At 47.0% G+C, this 16,750-nt stretch overlaps 1 protein-coding gene and 1 long non-coding RNA gene across 10 annotated transcripts; one reads left to right on the top strand and one right to left on the bottom strand.

The window, feature by feature from the left end:
* Positions 1 to 5,257: 5,257 nt before the first annotated feature.
* LOC119338856 lies at positions 5,258 to 13,630 on the top strand. Of its 6 annotated transcripts, none has more exons than XR_005164123.1 (4): positions 5,258 to 5,855; positions 5,946 to 6,070; positions 6,717 to 6,792; positions 12,401 to 12,534. XR_005164123.1 is itself a non-coding variant. In XM_037611075.1 (3 exons), the coding sequence occupies exons 1-3, from the start codon at positions 5,711 to 5,713 to the stop codon at positions 13,445 to 13,447; spliced, it is 417 nt and encodes a 138-aa protein (XP_037466972.1). In that variant the 5' UTR covers positions 5,267 to 5,710; the 3' UTR covers positions 13,448 to 13,630. The 6 variants fall into 6 exon arrangements, 2 of the variants coding, with proteins under 2 accessions (XP_037466972.1, XP_037466973.1); XR_005164121.1 differs by having other exon boundaries at positions 5,259 to 5,855; positions 5,946 to 6,074; XR_005164122.1 differs by lacking the exon at positions 12,401 to 12,534 and adding an exon at positions 13,305 to 13,630 and having other exon boundaries at positions 5,260 to 5,855.
* On the bottom strand, positions 7,044 to 11,660 carry LOC119338857. Of its 4 annotated transcripts, none has more exons than XR_005164125.1 (4): positions 10,938 to 11,660; positions 7,872 to 9,749; positions 7,614 to 7,774; positions 7,044 to 7,501 (listed from the first exon to the last, which is right to left on the bottom strand). It is a non-coding gene; the product is annotated as an uncharacterized LOC119338857 (long non-coding RNA). The 4 variants fall into 4 exon arrangements; XR_005164127.1 differs by having other exon boundaries at positions 7,099 to 7,501; positions 7,872 to 8,025; positions 9,176 to 11,660; XR_005164126.1 differs by having other exon boundaries at positions 7,044 to 7,513; positions 7,872 to 11,660.
* Positions 13,631 to 16,750: the final 3,120 nt, after the last annotated feature.

A 16,750-nucleotide genomic window follows, 5' to 3' on the forward strand; every position in this document is an offset into this window, starting at 1 on the left:
TATGAGGAGCGGGGGCGGCGCGCGCGACGGGAGGCGCGGACGGCGGTGGCTTGGAGCGGCGGTGGCTGGCGCAAGGGAAGGGGAGTGAGTGGCGGCGGCGGGAGATGAGGAGCGGCGGCGGCGCGCGCGACGGGAGGCGCGGCAGCGACGGCGGCGGAGCGGAAGCGACGAAAGTAACCTAAAAACCTGATACCATGTAGACGGGATAGTTTGCAATATAATAATGTTGTATTGATGGGGTGCTGATACACGTATATATAATACAGGAAAAGCCTTTACCTCAACTATATAAGACTAGAAGGTGGGTTACAACTTCAATACACGTGCAATACAAAATACATACTCAACATGTCTCATGCTAGCTGTTACCGTGAGTCAAGAGTACAAGCGTGGCCACGTTCACTGTTCTTTTTGAAGGAGCCAAAAGGCTTGCCATTTTCACTGATTAAGAAGAAGAGAATTGCCCGGTTAACTGATGAAAAACAGGGCTAAAACCGATACAACACAACCCACATGACATGGGCACCACCGGCTAACCTGGCCACCGACATGGAACAGAATCCACGACGACACATGCCAACAGATGGCCACACGCGCAAGCAACCGACAACTCCGACTTCGACGACGAGCAACAGAAGGGAAATATGCAGGACTTCCACCGACCGTGCCCTCAGCACATGACCGCCGAGTGTCTGTCATCGTAACCATATGGGCTCGCTCAAACGCAGCTCCGACTTCAAAGCAACCAAGCAACCACGGGAGAGCACTTTGGACACGCCGGGAAGAACCGACCACCGAAGACCACGCCGCGACCCAAGCTCCTCTCGACGCCATCATCATTGCCAAACAGAAACCAGTGCCCCGCCTCAGCAAACCACGCGGCGAAGATACCGCCATCAACGGCGAAGATGCCACCATTCACCGGCCTCTCAGTCGTAGCCGGCTCCGAGACGATGCCCCCTAAAAAGAGAAAGACGCTAAGACGCCTCCATCGCTCGATCCAGCGGATCTGAGGTTTCCCTCCGGAGCCAAAGCCATGGATAGAAGGAGGAGCACCTCCACGATGACACATCCAAGAAAGATCATGGCACCCTCGGGCGCCGCCATTGTCGGCTTCAGTGAAGACCGGAGCAAGGACGCTATTGGTGCGTTGAGATACCTTCTCCTTCTCTTAAGTTCTAGTAGTAGTATAGGGCGAGTTTGGTTGGCTGCATCGAGCCCAACCAGGCCCGCGCGATGCAGCATCTTTTTGGACCTCAGTTGTTTGGTTGCCCGCATACACTGTTGAGCCCGCATAGCACGATTCTTAAAGCACCCCTGGGCCTGGCCCGTTGGGAACGGCCGAATCGGCAGTTTCCGAGAGCCAGGCCCAAGCGATGCAGCGAGGCGCACGTAGGTGGCTCTCTGGAGACTTGTTAATCCCTCTCTCTTCCTAATCCTCAATCCCCTCTCTCCCTCTACTCCCTGCAGCTCCGCCACTCCCCTCCCCGCGCGCCCGCAGGCCGGCGCCGCACCGCCCACGCCCACCCGTCCTTCCTGCTCGCAGCTCTCCTCCTCCCGGGGCGCTCATCCGTGCCGTCCTTCCCGCTCAAGCAGCCGCCGCTCACCGGCGCCATCGAGCGCGAAGGCGAGCAGGTTGCCCGTGGTGGCCTGGTTGAGCACGGACGTGAGGTGGAGCTCCAGGTTACCGGCCGCAGGGCTCAAGGCGACGAGGCAGAGCGCAGGTAGCAGTCGAAGTTGACGACGGCGCCAGCCACGCCGTCGCGCCACGCGACGAGGTCCCAGCAGCAGGAGTCCCCCGCCCGCGCCGACTACCGCGCGAGGCCAGGTCGATGAGGCTCTGCAGCTCGGACGACGAGCTGGTGGCGAGCGCGTTGGCGCCGGTGATGACGCGCGCGCGGAAGCCATCGTAAATGGGCGAGGACGGGTTGGTGTCGGCGTAGGACGCGAAGCAGGCGTCCATCCAGACGCCAGCGCGCCGGCCGCGGGTGCCCCAGGCGTCGGCGAGCTTCCTGGCCGTGGCGGCTGGGCACTCGCGGCACTGGAACGGCGTGGCGTACCGGAAGTAGAGCCCACGGGCGAACACTCCGGCGGAGCGGTGCCGGAGGGGGGGCTTGGCGAGGAGGGAGAGCGCGGTGGCGGAGTTTGCCTGCGCCTGCGACAGGTGGCACTGGACCAAGGTGGGGGTGATGCGCGGGCGCTCCTCCGAGGCCGCCGCGGCAGCGACATGGATGAAGAGGAGAAGGAGGAGGAAGGGAGCGTCGAGCTCATCATTGCCGGTCTCGTGCTTGGCGCTCGCTTCGGCAACTGGCTAACTGGTGAAGTGGTCATGGAGGTAGCAGCAGAGCAGGTGAGGACTGCAGTCTACGCAGCTCTCCTTCCACGCCATCTTCTCCTACTTCGTCAACAAGCAGAAGTTCACCGCGCTCATCCTCAACTCCGTCGTGCTGCGCACCTTCTCCGCGGCGCTCGTCGGCGTGAGCCACGGCTCGGATGGGCAGAGGAACCTCCGGCGCGCCCAATGTGTTCGACGAAATGAGATGCCAAACCTGGTGGGTGTTAAGCTTTGTTGTTAACTCCTAATCGTATGCATGTATGCAACCAAACGCCGGGTGAAAGTTGCATCTCAATGACAAGACCCCTAATGCAGGCAACCAATCAACTGGTCATCTATGTTTTTGACCCTGTTTTTGCTTACCCTGGCCCTGCTCAGCCTGGCTCGTTTTTCCCCTCTGAGCCAGGCCCGCCAGTGAAAGCAACCAAACACGCCCATAGTAAAGAAACAAATGCACATGTATGCGTATTATTAGCTTGCCACATGCCATGTGTTCATCATCAGTGCGTTGACATAAATTTTTTTCGAAACGGAGGCAAAAATATTTGCCTCAACGATTAATTAAGAAGAAGAGAATTGCCCAGTTAATTTATGAAAAACCGGGCGAAAACCGATACAGACTCCCAAATTCGGACTACTCGCAGAGTAGGAAACACCAAAACCGCTTAAGCGGCCCTTTAAACAAACAACAACCGCAACCCTCAACACTTGAAGAACACAATGAAACTCCTAACAAGTACACTAACGAAAACTGACCACCCTCCATCATGAAACCACAGACGCCTTTCGGATGGCGCCACACTTCTCGTTTTTCTTCTTCTTTGGTTTCTCCTTACTTGGCATCTTCTTTACAAGGTCACTTGTCTTGCCAGATGTCGGCTGTTGAGCCACCCATTTGTCAAGAAAATCGTAAAACTCATTGAATTTCTTCGTGTCGTTGTCGTCAACCAAGGGGCTCATAGGAGCAGGCACCAACCAACCGGCAGCATCAACATCATCGACCCGAGGAACCACCGACAAAACATCCTCCACCGCAGGAACCAACCACACAATTGACTTCGACACCTTTAGTTGCTCACATGATAGAGATGAAACATGTTCCTTACACAACGTCGTCGACGAGTCCACCTCCAATCGCTCCAAGGACAAAGGCGAAGCAAGGTTCGAACATATATCCCGAAGCTCGGGCATGAGTTGCAACACCGGAGCCGCAAGCCCGACGATGGACTCGCCCACAGCGGGAGGCAACACAACGGAAGAAGCAGACACCGATGGTGAATTGTCCCGAACACGAGGAGAGAAACAACCATAGGGCTCTGTCCCCCGGTCCTCCGTGGAGTCAACAACTGCCACACCAAGAGGTTGTAGCGTGGCCTGCAACATAGCCGGCACAAGGAAGAGCCTACTCAAAGCAGCCTCTGCCCGCTCCAGGAAGCTCTCAATTCGTGCCTGCCAGCCTTGAAGCAACTCAGTCTGATCAGCAAGGGCAGTCTGGAGCACCATAGAAGATGAACAATGATTTGCAGATACCTTTGCCCTTGTCTTTTTTACGTTCCTAAACTTTGTAAAAATGTACTCCCCAGCTTGCAAAAACATCTTATGTTATGAGACAGAGAGAGTACGACTCTCTGACCCTAGTAGCCTATACAACAAAACTGCCATTTTCCGTGTCACATCGTGGCGTGACGCTGCGGAAGGAAACAAACACCGGAAAAGGGATGAAACTTCCCTTCAAAAAAGAAGGGAAGAAAAGGGATGAAACGGCACGGCTCCGGCGCTTCGCGCAGGGCACCATGCGACCGACGCAGCAGCTAGCGAGCGAAGGGTGGAAGGAACAGTGGATCGGAAGCGTGCACGTTACAGCTCTCTTTTTTTTTTGAGGGAGCACGTTACAGCTCTAGACTGTCACCGTTCACCAGCGCTTTGCTTCACGCTACGGTACGGTACGTATGGCGTTGTAAACCAAGTGGAGATGGCGTCTCGACAGAGAAATAAACGAGTTGCACGGTCGCTTTCTATCGTGCTCCGATGATGGTGTAACTGGGGGTGGGTACCGGAGACACTCTGATAATTTAACTTTTCTAGTGTTGGTGACGGTTGCTGATTTACTCCCTCCGTCTCATAATATAGGACATTTTTAACATTACAATAATATAAAAAAAAATTTACATTATGAGACGAGAGAGTACTTGTTTGTTCGTTGCGTGGGAACGCTTCCTTCTTATGTTTTATTTACATCTTTATGGAACAGGTGCAGATGTAATTTTGTAGTCTACTTGGGAATGCTTCCTTCTTATGTTTTACTATTTACTAGTAGACTGCCCGTGCGTTGTCACGGACAACATTTTTTGACATAGAGACACTGATCGATAAAAATATAATTGTAATTCACAACGCGTGTGTCATGTGTGAAATATGACTGTTGCCACAAATATCGTATGTACACTTAGTAATAAAACATAATTGATGTAACCCATATTTTAACTTTCAAGTGAATTTATCATTATTCAGTCTAAAAATTATAAAAGAGGACCCAGAAACCAATGTACATATAAATTTATGATAAGTAAGTTACATTCCACAATTTTGATTTTCGATCGGAATTTCTTGACCAATCATAGGGCATATATTTCAATAGATTTTTTGAAAATTATAGGTAAAGATATTTGGCAACCAGTCAATCGATCTTTTTGACCCCAAAAAACAAAGAACGAGTACCTGACTATATGGACCCGGAATACAGAGAGCTTTATTTTTCAACTAAAGGCATCCTTTGCTCAAAAAATAAAATAAAAACTTAAGGCATCCATGGACACAGTCAGCCTTAATAGGTAAACTGCCTTGGGCTTTAGCTGGATTTGTACGGAGTACTTGGCAGTAGCTGGATTTTCTCACCGATCCCTCAACTCACCGACAAGCCACTCCGTCACTCCATTCCCCTCACTCTGCTAGCCCCATTCTCATCCGCTCCCATGGCCTCGCCGGACGAGACTTTTGCCTGCTCCCCGCGCGTGTGCCCATCTATACTTCCTCGTACGTGGCTTGATTTGATTGGAACAAAATAAGACCCGACCTCATAAAATTAAGGGGGAGATGATTAGATTAAAAAGAGAAAAGGGAAAGGATGGATGAAAGCATCGGGAGGGAGCATGCAAGCCGGATTCGGCCTCGCCCAGCCGCCATGGAGGCTGCTTCAATCTCTAGTTACGCCTCGCTCCACATGCCCTTCCTTCCTTCCCTCAATGCCTACCTTCACTGGTGCGTTCTTGGCTGTGCCAGAGTGGACACTTCAGCACTGGCTCCACGACTATGTTGAGGACATCAAATTGATGGATCGAGGGGGCAGGAGGTGGACGACGGCACGCGGCGGCGGGGATGGATGTGCCGGCGATGGGGACGCTATTGGGGATCCGGCGCCAACAGGTCGCGTCGCGGCTCGACGTTCCCGACGGCAGACAGGTCGCCCGCGCCCCCGTCAGGCTCCAAGACCGCCACAACGGCGAAATGGCCCCGCCTCTGTGTACGCCCCCTCCTCCTCCCCCTCCTCCTTCCACTCTGCTCGTTTGCTTCGTTTCAGTTCTCATCGCCATGTGCTTGTGGGTTGCGGCAGCGACTGGTGTAGTTTGGACAGGAGCAAGTGCGCCAATTAATTCTGATGCGGTGAGATGCACAGGGAGGCTTGCATTGGCAAGGCTAGCAGGAGGCCGTTCTCAGGAGGTCTGCGCGACGACGGCGGTAGGTACGGCCGAAAGGAGTGAATTAAGTGATCCACAGTTGTTCTCTGTTTTACACCCATAGCAAACTTCAGATTTGAGCATTGATCCGACTGTTTAGTAGTAAACCAAATCACTTAATATCCATTGTTCACGCTGAGTGAATCTCACATCAAAACACCCAGTTTGCAACTGTAGTGAAATACAAGGTGTTGGGTTAATTTGTTCAGGACTACAGTCTCTGATTTAGGTGTAGGAAAATTTCCTCAGAACTACGCCCCTCTGATTTAGGTATAGGATAATCTCTCTCCATATTAGGTTTATCATGTCCATTGAAAATGCATGAATCTCTACCATCATGTTCTTCAGAACAAATTTAAGTCATAGCTCAAAAACCTTCACACAGATTCTTTTGATTAGGAACGAATGAATGGTAAATACTTACTTATAGTAGCTGTTAATTTGTAGACGCTATTAACTGTTACTTGTGATTTTTCATCTCCTTGCAGTTGGTCCTGTTTTCCCATATCATCTGCTTTGTAGAGATAATCTCTCTTTGATTTTGCATTTGGCTTACTCATTAGTTTGCCTATTTGCTTCAGTATTGCTTTTGTCCCATCCGACTATCATTCAGTCTGACTTAATTAAGATGAGTAATTATTTTTCAGGGTGAATTGAGTTCAGATCTTTGAACAAATGATTGTGATTTTGTAGCTACAGGGTGCTATTCTTTATTATTACTTGGTATGTCAGTACTTCCTACCTACTTGAATTTCCCTATTCCCAACTCATGGGATTTTTAAATTTTGATATTTCCCTAAATGATTATACATAACTTATGATAACACATGCCACCCAGTTTTCGTTCTCTATAACAATTGAGAAGTACATATGCACTTCCACGACATATAGGTTCACATGGATGTCTTTGAACGAGATATAGGGAGAATGATAGGATCAGACTAAGACATGAAAGTCTGTGACACAAACAAATATACGGCATGTACATACTGTTCTTTCATAGTATATGGCATGTATAGAACGTTCACATACAAACAAAACTACCAAAAAATATATTAGTAGATGTACCACAATGGTAGCTCATGTACAATCCAAAACAAATGGTTAGTTTAATTCATTAAGTGGATCCATCAGCAGCAGCAGTAACAACTTTAAGAAGAAGCGATTTATCAAGTATGTAATCAGACAAAATTGGGGACACATTTACCTTTTGTGATTTTTAACCGTCCCGTCAATGCATCATGTTCATAAATACGTTTGTCCGTCAGGCTGGGAGTGATGTACTTTCCTTTTCTTTTTGCTCCTTACAAGTTGCTCTTCTCCGCGCGTTTAGAATGCACCTTCTTTCTGTTGATGAGGTCCTGTTATGTTCCCCATCATCATGAACCGTATCTGGCATGTTATGGTTAGATGTCGTGGTCTGCGATATTTCCTGTGGAACAATCTTTACTAAAATGAGTAGAAAGACAATTAAAACCAGTGAAGAGTACCTCCAGACATTAGACATTAAGAATTGCCCTTTTGGTTGTGTCGTGCGATTATACCTGGACTGCATTTGGGGAGTTAATCGATAGTGGAGATGCCGCTAAGATGGCAGCGACTGGCATTTTTTGTATTGGTCGTTTATTTTTCCTTGCTATGTTGGTGTTGCTAGCAAGATTTACCCTTTCGCAGTGAGATCCATACAGGGTAAGGTCGAGTGAGGCTACAAATGTTACAACCATTTAGTAACAGTAGAAAAACCTCATCAACTATATGTATGCTCATTGTGATAAATAATAAGAGATTATGCTCGCAATTACCTGGCATTGGCACTGGAGTCATTCGGGAATGATGATCAACATTAGAGATGTCACCAAGAGGGGCTCCGTTAGAGGCATCACCAAGAGGGGGTCGGCACAGGTTTGACGCCTCCATATCTTCAAGCGTTATGCTCTGTCGGCACTCAAAAAAGAACTTAAAGAAAACATTAGCTGATCCGGTTAGCTTACAGAACTGCATTCGGTTGATGAGGAGTAAGAAACTGAATAGTTTGTGTGTGATTTTCCAAAACTACATTTGTAAAAGCGCAGAATGAACTGATGTATATTCAATAATGTACTGAATCCCAAAGAGCAAGTATAGAAAGTTAATATATCAAACAATGTTTGCCTGGAAGAAGGCTGACATATATGAGGCTATTCTGCCTAGCATGAGCATGCAATCTACAAGGTATCTGTTTGCATAGCATTGCAACACCTAGAGTCCTTTTGGTTTGTGTTTCTCCCCTCGCTTTGCTCTACACATACTCACCGTGTGTTCAGGTGATATTATTTTAGATTCTGAATGTTACAAGTAGAGAAGAGAAAACCATGCTTCAGTCATGCAATACGATCATTCCAACTGGAGTGTGAGTGAATAGATTAATACCACTACCTATTTCCACCATTGAAAACCCTCTGCTATTTCCTTTCCAGACATATGGGACATCTGAAAACAATGAAATACGTCGCCATTGTGAAGCCTTCTATATAACTTCTCGTTCATGGATTTCCCAAACCTGACCCTTTCTAAAAATTAACATAGGTATTGACGAGAATCTAGTTGTTACAGTCGGTTTAAGCAATATCATAGCTATGTGGAGGTCATACTAATTTGCTAATTTGCAGCCAGTTCCCTGACACCCTTGTCGGAATTCATACTAATTTGCAGCAGTTCCCTGACACCCTTGTCGGAATTCATACTAATTTGTAGCCAGTTCTTCTTTACCAATAATCTGCAACCAAGCCGAGTATTTAGGTATAAAATTGTTTCTAGAAATATTCATACTAATTTGCTGAATTCTAAGACACACAAAAGATACTTTCAACAGGGGTACAATATTAATCAAGATAAATTTATGGCTTCAGATCTAGTTCTATACTGGTTCTCTCGCATAGTGCATGTTGTAAGATTTATATATTTTTTGTTTAGTTAAATAGTGGATAAAAAAATCTAAGCCACCCAACCAAATTTGTAAACTGCTTCTACAAAATCCAAACAAAACTTAGTACTTCAATTATACAATTTCACAATCAAACAAAGCATCAATTAAATAGTGTTAGTCCCAAGTGTACAAATCACTTACAATAAAGCTCGCTCACCCGTCTAGCTACGTCGTCAATCTCGTATCCAAACTTCTTCACAGCCTCTGTGTAGTCGTTGATTATGTCGAGATTGCCCAATGTTGTTGGTTAATTAGAATGCGGGCCTGCGAGTAATCCATGAACAGATTGTAGTTCTGCTTGGGATCAATCTTTGGTATGTGTCAATCCATCTAGTATAAGAGTGATCTAAACTCATTTATCAAATACCCTTCTCTAAACAAACTCATGTGAGAAAATGAATCTAGCAAGTGTAAATTAGTAGCATTAAGAATTGTAAGAAGCCCTCGTCTCAAACTATAATATAGCTAAAAAAATTAATTAATTTAATAGTTGTGATACATATGAATTAAACAACCACTTGATCAAAGATTCAGTAGTTGGAAAACTACAATTATGGACATATACTAAAGACAATTTAGGCACTTATAGTTGGAACACCACATCTCGTTACTTTTGCCGCCATGCCGTTCTCTCTGTCAAATTAATCAGTGATTGCATCAGAACATAGCAGATATCTTGATCAACTCATAACAGGATTCAAGTCAACATTGAAATCTGCAGGAAGATCGTCGATCAGCAATATGAGAAAAGAAATAATCATAAAAATAATAATCAAGATGTTGTAATCACTTGATATATACGCATGGCGATTACATAATAGTGTAAAAAACTGATTGGAACAATACAAACAGAAATGAAAATTTCCTGTTAAGTTAGGAAATCAGAAGCATTGTTCAGCTTGCTAAAATCATGCTTCATTTAACAGCATGAGAGCTCAAACTAAGTTCAGGTGGCTTTTGTTCAAGAGTGGTCACGAATTATTCAGTAAAACAAAAAGAAGTGCATGCGATTTTATCAGACAGCGCGGCAGCAGGCGCATAGAACACACACACACTCAGTAATGACAGCAAGCGCACAGCGGCAGGGGCACACCACACACACATGCGAAGCAGCAATAGCAACAAGCGCACATCAGCAAGCAAGCACACATGCCATCGGCTACAAAAAGCTATACGGCGGCTTGTCTCCCTCAACCTCCCTGGCAACCAAACTAACCTCGTCACCTCATGCCCACCCTGTCTCTCCCGCTCTCCCTTCCATCCAATGCCGTCCAGCCTTCCAGCTGTCGTTCTCGTATTACTCCCAACCGAAAACATCCCGTCTATCTGCGATCAGCCTCCTTCCTCTCGTCTCCTCTCTCCAATCCCCGTTGCCGCCTGCCTTTCTAGCAGATCGGGGCAGAGCAAGGCATCGAGGGATGGTCCAAACCTGTCTTCTAAGGGATCCAGGTCAGGCCGGCGCCTCCGATGTGACGGCAGCGCCAGGTGGAGAAGGAAGACGGTCGACGGCCAGAGAGATCGGGATCGAGAGGAGCGGAGTTTCGTGCGGGGGTGAAGTTTTTTTGTGCGTGCGTAGGGGGAAGTGGAGATGAAAAAAACCCGACAAATAAACCAGACGAAAGTGGGAGACGAAATAAAACCGTGGAGGCTATCATACCAAGTGAGACATTAGGAATAGAGATCCTTATGCTTTTACACTGAGCAGGAAGCCATAAACCGCAAAAAAATGACATGTTTCTTTTACTAAAAGGAAAACTTAAGTCAGCACATAGCAAATTGTGGTAAGTGTACTTCATATTCAAGTGGTTTGCGTTAGCTTGATTAGTCAGATGAACATGCTCTAAGCTAGGAGGACATTAGCTAAGAAACTTAATATTAGCAAAGAAAAGATGGATAATCTTACCTGGACTTCTTGCCATGACGACGCCTTGACAGAGAGCACAAAAGAGTACTACATCAAAAGAGTACTTAATATATTATCAAAGAAAAGATGGATAATCTTACCTGGTTATGTAGTATACTACATCAAACAATGATCACATTTTTTAAAGAAAAATATGTACTACATCAAACTGCATGAAAATCCCAATCAATATGAGACAATGTGGTGCGTAAATGAGTGCAGAAACAAGAGTATATTCATTTATATAAAAATAAAATAAATATGCTCTATGAAAATGACACACTTGATCTGTGATATGGACTTCTGCGCAACATGCTTTAGAGTCCCCTACTGAATGACTTAAATAAATATACTATAAAAATTTCAGATGTGTCATGAATAGCTCACAAGAACACGGTACAAGTTAATGCATTACAAGTGCTTAGAATGCACCCAATAATATAGTCGATAGAGGAGCAACAACAGACTTGTTTATATCTAAAAAAAACAGACTTGTTTATCTTGTTTATCAGTGTCTGCATATTGCGTATCATGTTATGAAAAAACATCATCTGACATACATCTTTTGGTGAAACATCATATATTACAACTTACAACAAGGAACTGTAATTTTTTCTTTTATTTTTGCGGGAAAGAAGGAACTGTAACTTAAAGAGCATGACAACATAGCTACCTAGAAATGCTTTGAATCCATGATTCAGCGAAGTCATCTCATAGATGCAGCAACCTGAAAATTGCAGATGTTTAGCCAAGAGAATAACGCGAGCAACACATGCAACGAAATGTTAATTAGATTTGAATACTTGCCTAGCAACCATATGTTGGACTTGGAGCCATATGGAATATCAGCAAGAAGTTCAGAGAACATGTAACTGGTTCCTACAACCTCAGAAGAGACATAATGTATCAAATCACAAGCAACTTAATTAGAACATCTTCCTATGGGTTGAGCAAAACAACTTAAGGGCTCTAATAAATCATCAGAAGTTGATACTTTGGGCGGCCCAAAAATCACTTGTTTCAGACAATATATTCAGAACACAAGATAATCCCGTCAGTTATTTCAACTATTCACAGTGCAGTTATTTTTCAAGTATTTTTCCTATCTGGTTTTAGTAGAGCATACTTACCAATCCATATATTTTGGTCATTGGCAAGAAATATATCCGAACACTAAAAAAAATACAATGCGTGGTAAGTAATCAGCTAGGATTAAAAATACAATTAAGATAAGGCTGCTAGTGTTATCACAATTCAGCAACTAAAAATGCATAGACCGACTCTCTCAATTTATTAGCGATCCAAGCCATCCAACTAACCTGAAGAAGTCGGGTAAGTAGAAGCAGCAGGCTAGTTTTCCTCGGATTCTGAAACTGTTGCATGTGCAATACTAAATCATAGAAACCAGTGAAATTTCGTGAACTCTGGATGGATCATGAGATGCTTACCGTTTTTCTATCCAGGTGCCAGAACCTGAACGCATGGGTGGCGGCGCCGCTGCTATACGAAACATCATGCGCATACGAGCCAAAGGGGCTGTCCAAGACGCCATCAGGGGACGTCATGCGACCCTTCTCGTTGCAAGGGTGGAATAGGGAGGCGACATCGATCTGGTGGTGTGGGAAAGATGCGGTTGGACGAGATTGGCGGCATCGGTCTGGTGGTGTGGAGAGGAGAGGCCCTTCCAGGCCTGGCCGACACTGCTCTTGTCCCCGGCAGAGCGGGAGATGAGTAGGCCGCCACCGATCCTGTTTCCGGCCTCTTTCGATTTGCCCTCGCACAGCCGACCGCGTCTCGTCCTCGGTGGCACCACGGAGACTGAACGCAGGACAATCATGAAGACGAAGACGTGGAAAAAGGGGGAGCGGGATTAGCGTGGCGGCTCCTCTCGGTTATCGATGCCGGCTCCTCGATAGCCTCTCGGCGGCGGAGCAGGAGGCGGGGCGGCGGCAGAGTGGGAGAAAGAGGGAAAGAGAGAGGTCGCAGCGGGAGGGGTGGATCGAGAGGAGGGGTCGCAGCGGGAGGGAGAGAGAGAGGGAGCGATCGTTGGGTTTTTTGGCACCGGTTTGTTTCGCAGAAGGATAGTGAGTTAACGGAGGTGGGAGGATGACGAAAATAAAACTGAGGTGGGAGAATGACGAAAATAAACCAGCAAAAATAAACCGCGCGGACTATTCACCAAGTCGTCAATTAGGAGTAGAGACTATCGTGGGAATTTTTATTTGCGTCTTTCCTTGACGCTCATGGACTCATGGTAAGAGATGCAGGTGTAATCTTTAGCGCCACTTCGAAATTGAAGTTGGTGTGACACCAAGCAATAAAGCGGAGCCTTCATCATGCAGCTAAGAGTAACTTCATTTTTTGCAGGTTATCTTCCGAGCCACTGCATTGATTCGTACGTAGTTGCTACTTACTCCGACGGAGCCCAGAGAGCGTTTGGTTACTGGATCTATCCGTTGGGAGATGGTAGCACGCGATATCTTCAACCGATTTGGATGGCGGTCATGTAATAGGATATGCAATTAGTTTCCTTATCTTGTTTATGCCGACCGGTTGTGGCGCTATGGTTACTTCTTTACAGGCTCTATGTGAGTTTTTTTTTACTTTCATTACAACTTTAAGACCTTTCTTGAACCTATTTGCTTTTTAATAAAGTTGGCCGAATGCATCGTTCTGATGCAGAGGCTGGGGAGTCCCCCCTTTTCGAAGAAAAAAACTTCAATGGGGCGACCCATTTCGTCTGCTGCCATTCGTTTGTATCGGCACGAACAAAATAGGAGGCCCAATGCGCCGATCCAAATCCAAATTGTGTCCGCTTCGCGTCCGCGCCGACGCATTTGCGGCCGAAATTTGCGCCCCAAATGCGTCGGCGCGGACGTGGAACGGACGCCACGCGCGTCTTCTCAGTGTCCGCCGGTCCCCACCTGGTGGTCATCCAACTACCCGTGGCCTACCTGGTCAACTTAATTTATGATCTCAGGCCCACGCGTCAGCGATGGCGGTCGTCCTTTTTTAAGCCAATCGTCCGACGCAGGACGGAGGCAGTCGAGGAAGAGGCGGCGGCGTACGAGGTGGCCATGGCGCAGGCCATTGCCCTCTCCGCGGTGGGCGACTGCGTCCTGCCGTCGGTGGCCCCGCCGTCCCCTCTCCGTAGCGGCGTCAAAGCTGAGCCGCAGCCGGAGCCGTCCCCCATCGAGCGCCACTCTTGGACGGGAGTAGTGTGCAAGTGGTTCAGCGCGCCACCGGCCTGGGTGGGGGCGACACCAGCGCAGGAGGCGGTGTATCTCGAGATGTGGCGCCAGCGATGGCTGGCCGAGGAGCGCCGCCACGGCGAGTACCTCGAGATGCTCGAGTGCGATCTCGAGGATGAGCAGCGCGAGGCCGAGGAGGAGGCGCGCCAGACCGCGGCGGCACAGGCGGCCGCACAACCCCCCGCGGTGGCACAGCCCGCGCCTGACATGAACGGCCTCTGAAACGCGGCGTTCCCCTGGGCCGGCCCTGCGCCGACGCTCATCGACCTCACCGACCCCGAGGACGACGACGCCAACGCCTAGGGCAGCGCGCCGCCTAGTAGTTTAGGTTGTTTTTAGTTTTCTTAATGCAAATGTGGACACTGGACTCTCGCTGGCCTTCCTGGCTGGCTTCAATGTTTAATTACTGTTGTTTTTATTTTAAATATGCATGCACTCTCTTTTTTTCTCGCGCCGTCAAAATGGGTCGGGCTAATGTTGGGCGCATGCGCCAACCCAGACGCGGAAGCGGACATTCGTGTCTGTCTGGCCGACCCAAACGAACAAAAGCGGACAAAATCGCCATATGTTTGGGTCGGCCCGTTGGAGTTGGTCTAGGCTACAGTTCTTCGTTAAACAAAAGGACGCGACTAACCACCAATCGACTGTTGGTTAGCGACAAATCCGCACGGTCGTAGAACCGCGTCCCTCCCGCGCGTGACCCACTTCGGCAGATCCACCCACGAACCAGCCTGCTTTCATGAGGCCCACCATGCGCAACGCATGAGGCCCAAGATAGAGAACACATCCCCTTTGGCCCACCTCCCCCTCCCGCACGTGACTTACCACCCCAAACCTATTTATTACCTCCATTGCAAGAAACAGCCACCTGCCTCGATCAGTTCTCTCCTCTCTCCCCGACGCGCCTCCATCGCAGGCGACCTCCACCCCAGATCTGATCCAACAAAAAAACCACGAAAAACACCACCAAACGCAAGGATTTGAGAGAGGGCTCGGTTTACCACAACAACATCACAAGGGTTATCGCATGCTACCAGGAGAAAGGAGAAATACATCAGTTCGTCTCAATTTCATCATAATCAGGCAAAAAAGAAAGGAGGTAAGTGATTCAACCTCTATACACATGCTGCATTTGCATTTCATACCAATAAAATCAAGGAGGAAAAAACATGAGAAAAGAACAACAAGAACTAAACAAGAAAGCCAAAAGGATGCAAAAAAAGGTAGTACTTTTACTGCATGTGTGTAATTCCTCGGTTGTAATTGAGTTACCACTCAAATTCAGTCAGGTTACCAACAAAAGATTGACTAAATTTTCCTCTTTTACAGCCAAAAAAGTTGGTAAAATTGATCCATTTTCCTACCTACAGATTACATCATTGAGTTACCTAATCATTAAGTTACCAACATAAAAACATGTAGGTTATTATCATCACTTTATCAAGCTATCTTTTTTGAAGCATGCTAGAACTACATGTATGAAATTTCTCATTAAAACTGACTTACCATTTCGATTGAATATAGATTACCAGAGTGTGTGCGTTGAGTAATCAGCATCATTTAACACTTATTCAACATAAAAAAATCATTTTTATATTGAACCAACCCATGTCAGAACAAGTTATCATGCTAATTCATTACAATTTACCAGGAAAACTCAGAACCAAAGGTGCTAAAACACTACAAGAATACCATGTGTTGATTTACATTATTGCCACCAGAATTTTTTGATAAGAAATGTTGTTCATGAAATGAGGTTGATAGGAACTATTGATGTTGTACTCCCATACGCTGGTTACTCCAAAAATGTTACCTGCTATAAAAAATGAAGTAATCAGTGTAGAAAAGTGAAAAATTATAGTTGTTGTGAAAAAATAATCAAAATTTCTTGTAAGTGTGGAATTGATGGATGCAATTATATGTGCTAGCAGGTGCCGCAATGATACGTCTCCAACGTATCTATAATTTTTGATTGCTCCATGCTACTTTATCTAGTGTTTTAGGCAATATTGGGCTTTATTATCCACTTTTATATTATTTATGGGACTAACTTATTAACCGGAGGCCCAGCCCAGATTTGTTGTTTTATGCCTATTTCAGTGTTTCGAGGAAAAGGAATATCGGACGGAGTCAAAACGGAACGAAATCAACTGGAGAAGTTATTTTTGGAAGGAAAGCAACCTGATAGACTTGGAGTGCACGTCAGGGGAGTCCCGGGCTGCCCACGAGGGTGGGGGGCGCGCCCTACCCCCCTGGGCGCGCCCCCCTGCCTCGTGAGCACCCCGGAGGTCCACCGACATACCCCTTGCACCCATATATACCTACGTACCCTAAAATTCTAGAACAGAAGATAGATCGGGAGTTCCGCCGCCGCAAGCCTCTGTAGCCACCAAAAACCTCTCGGGAGCCCATTTCGGCACCCTACCGGAGGGGGAACCCATCACTGGTGGCCATCTTCATCATCCCGGCGCTATCCATGATGGGGAGGGAGTAGTTCACCCTCGGGGCTGAGGGTATGTACCAGTAGCTATGTGTTTGGTCTCTCTCTCTCGTGTTCCCTCT

The sequence above is a fragment of the Triticum dicoccoides genome, chromosome 7B, assembly GCF_002162155.2.
Source record: "Triticum dicoccoides isolate Atlit2015 ecotype Zavitan chromosome 7B, WEW_v2.0, whole genome shotgun sequence".
NCBI lineage: Eukaryota > Viridiplantae > Streptophyta > Magnoliopsida > Poales > Poaceae > Triticum > Triticum dicoccoides.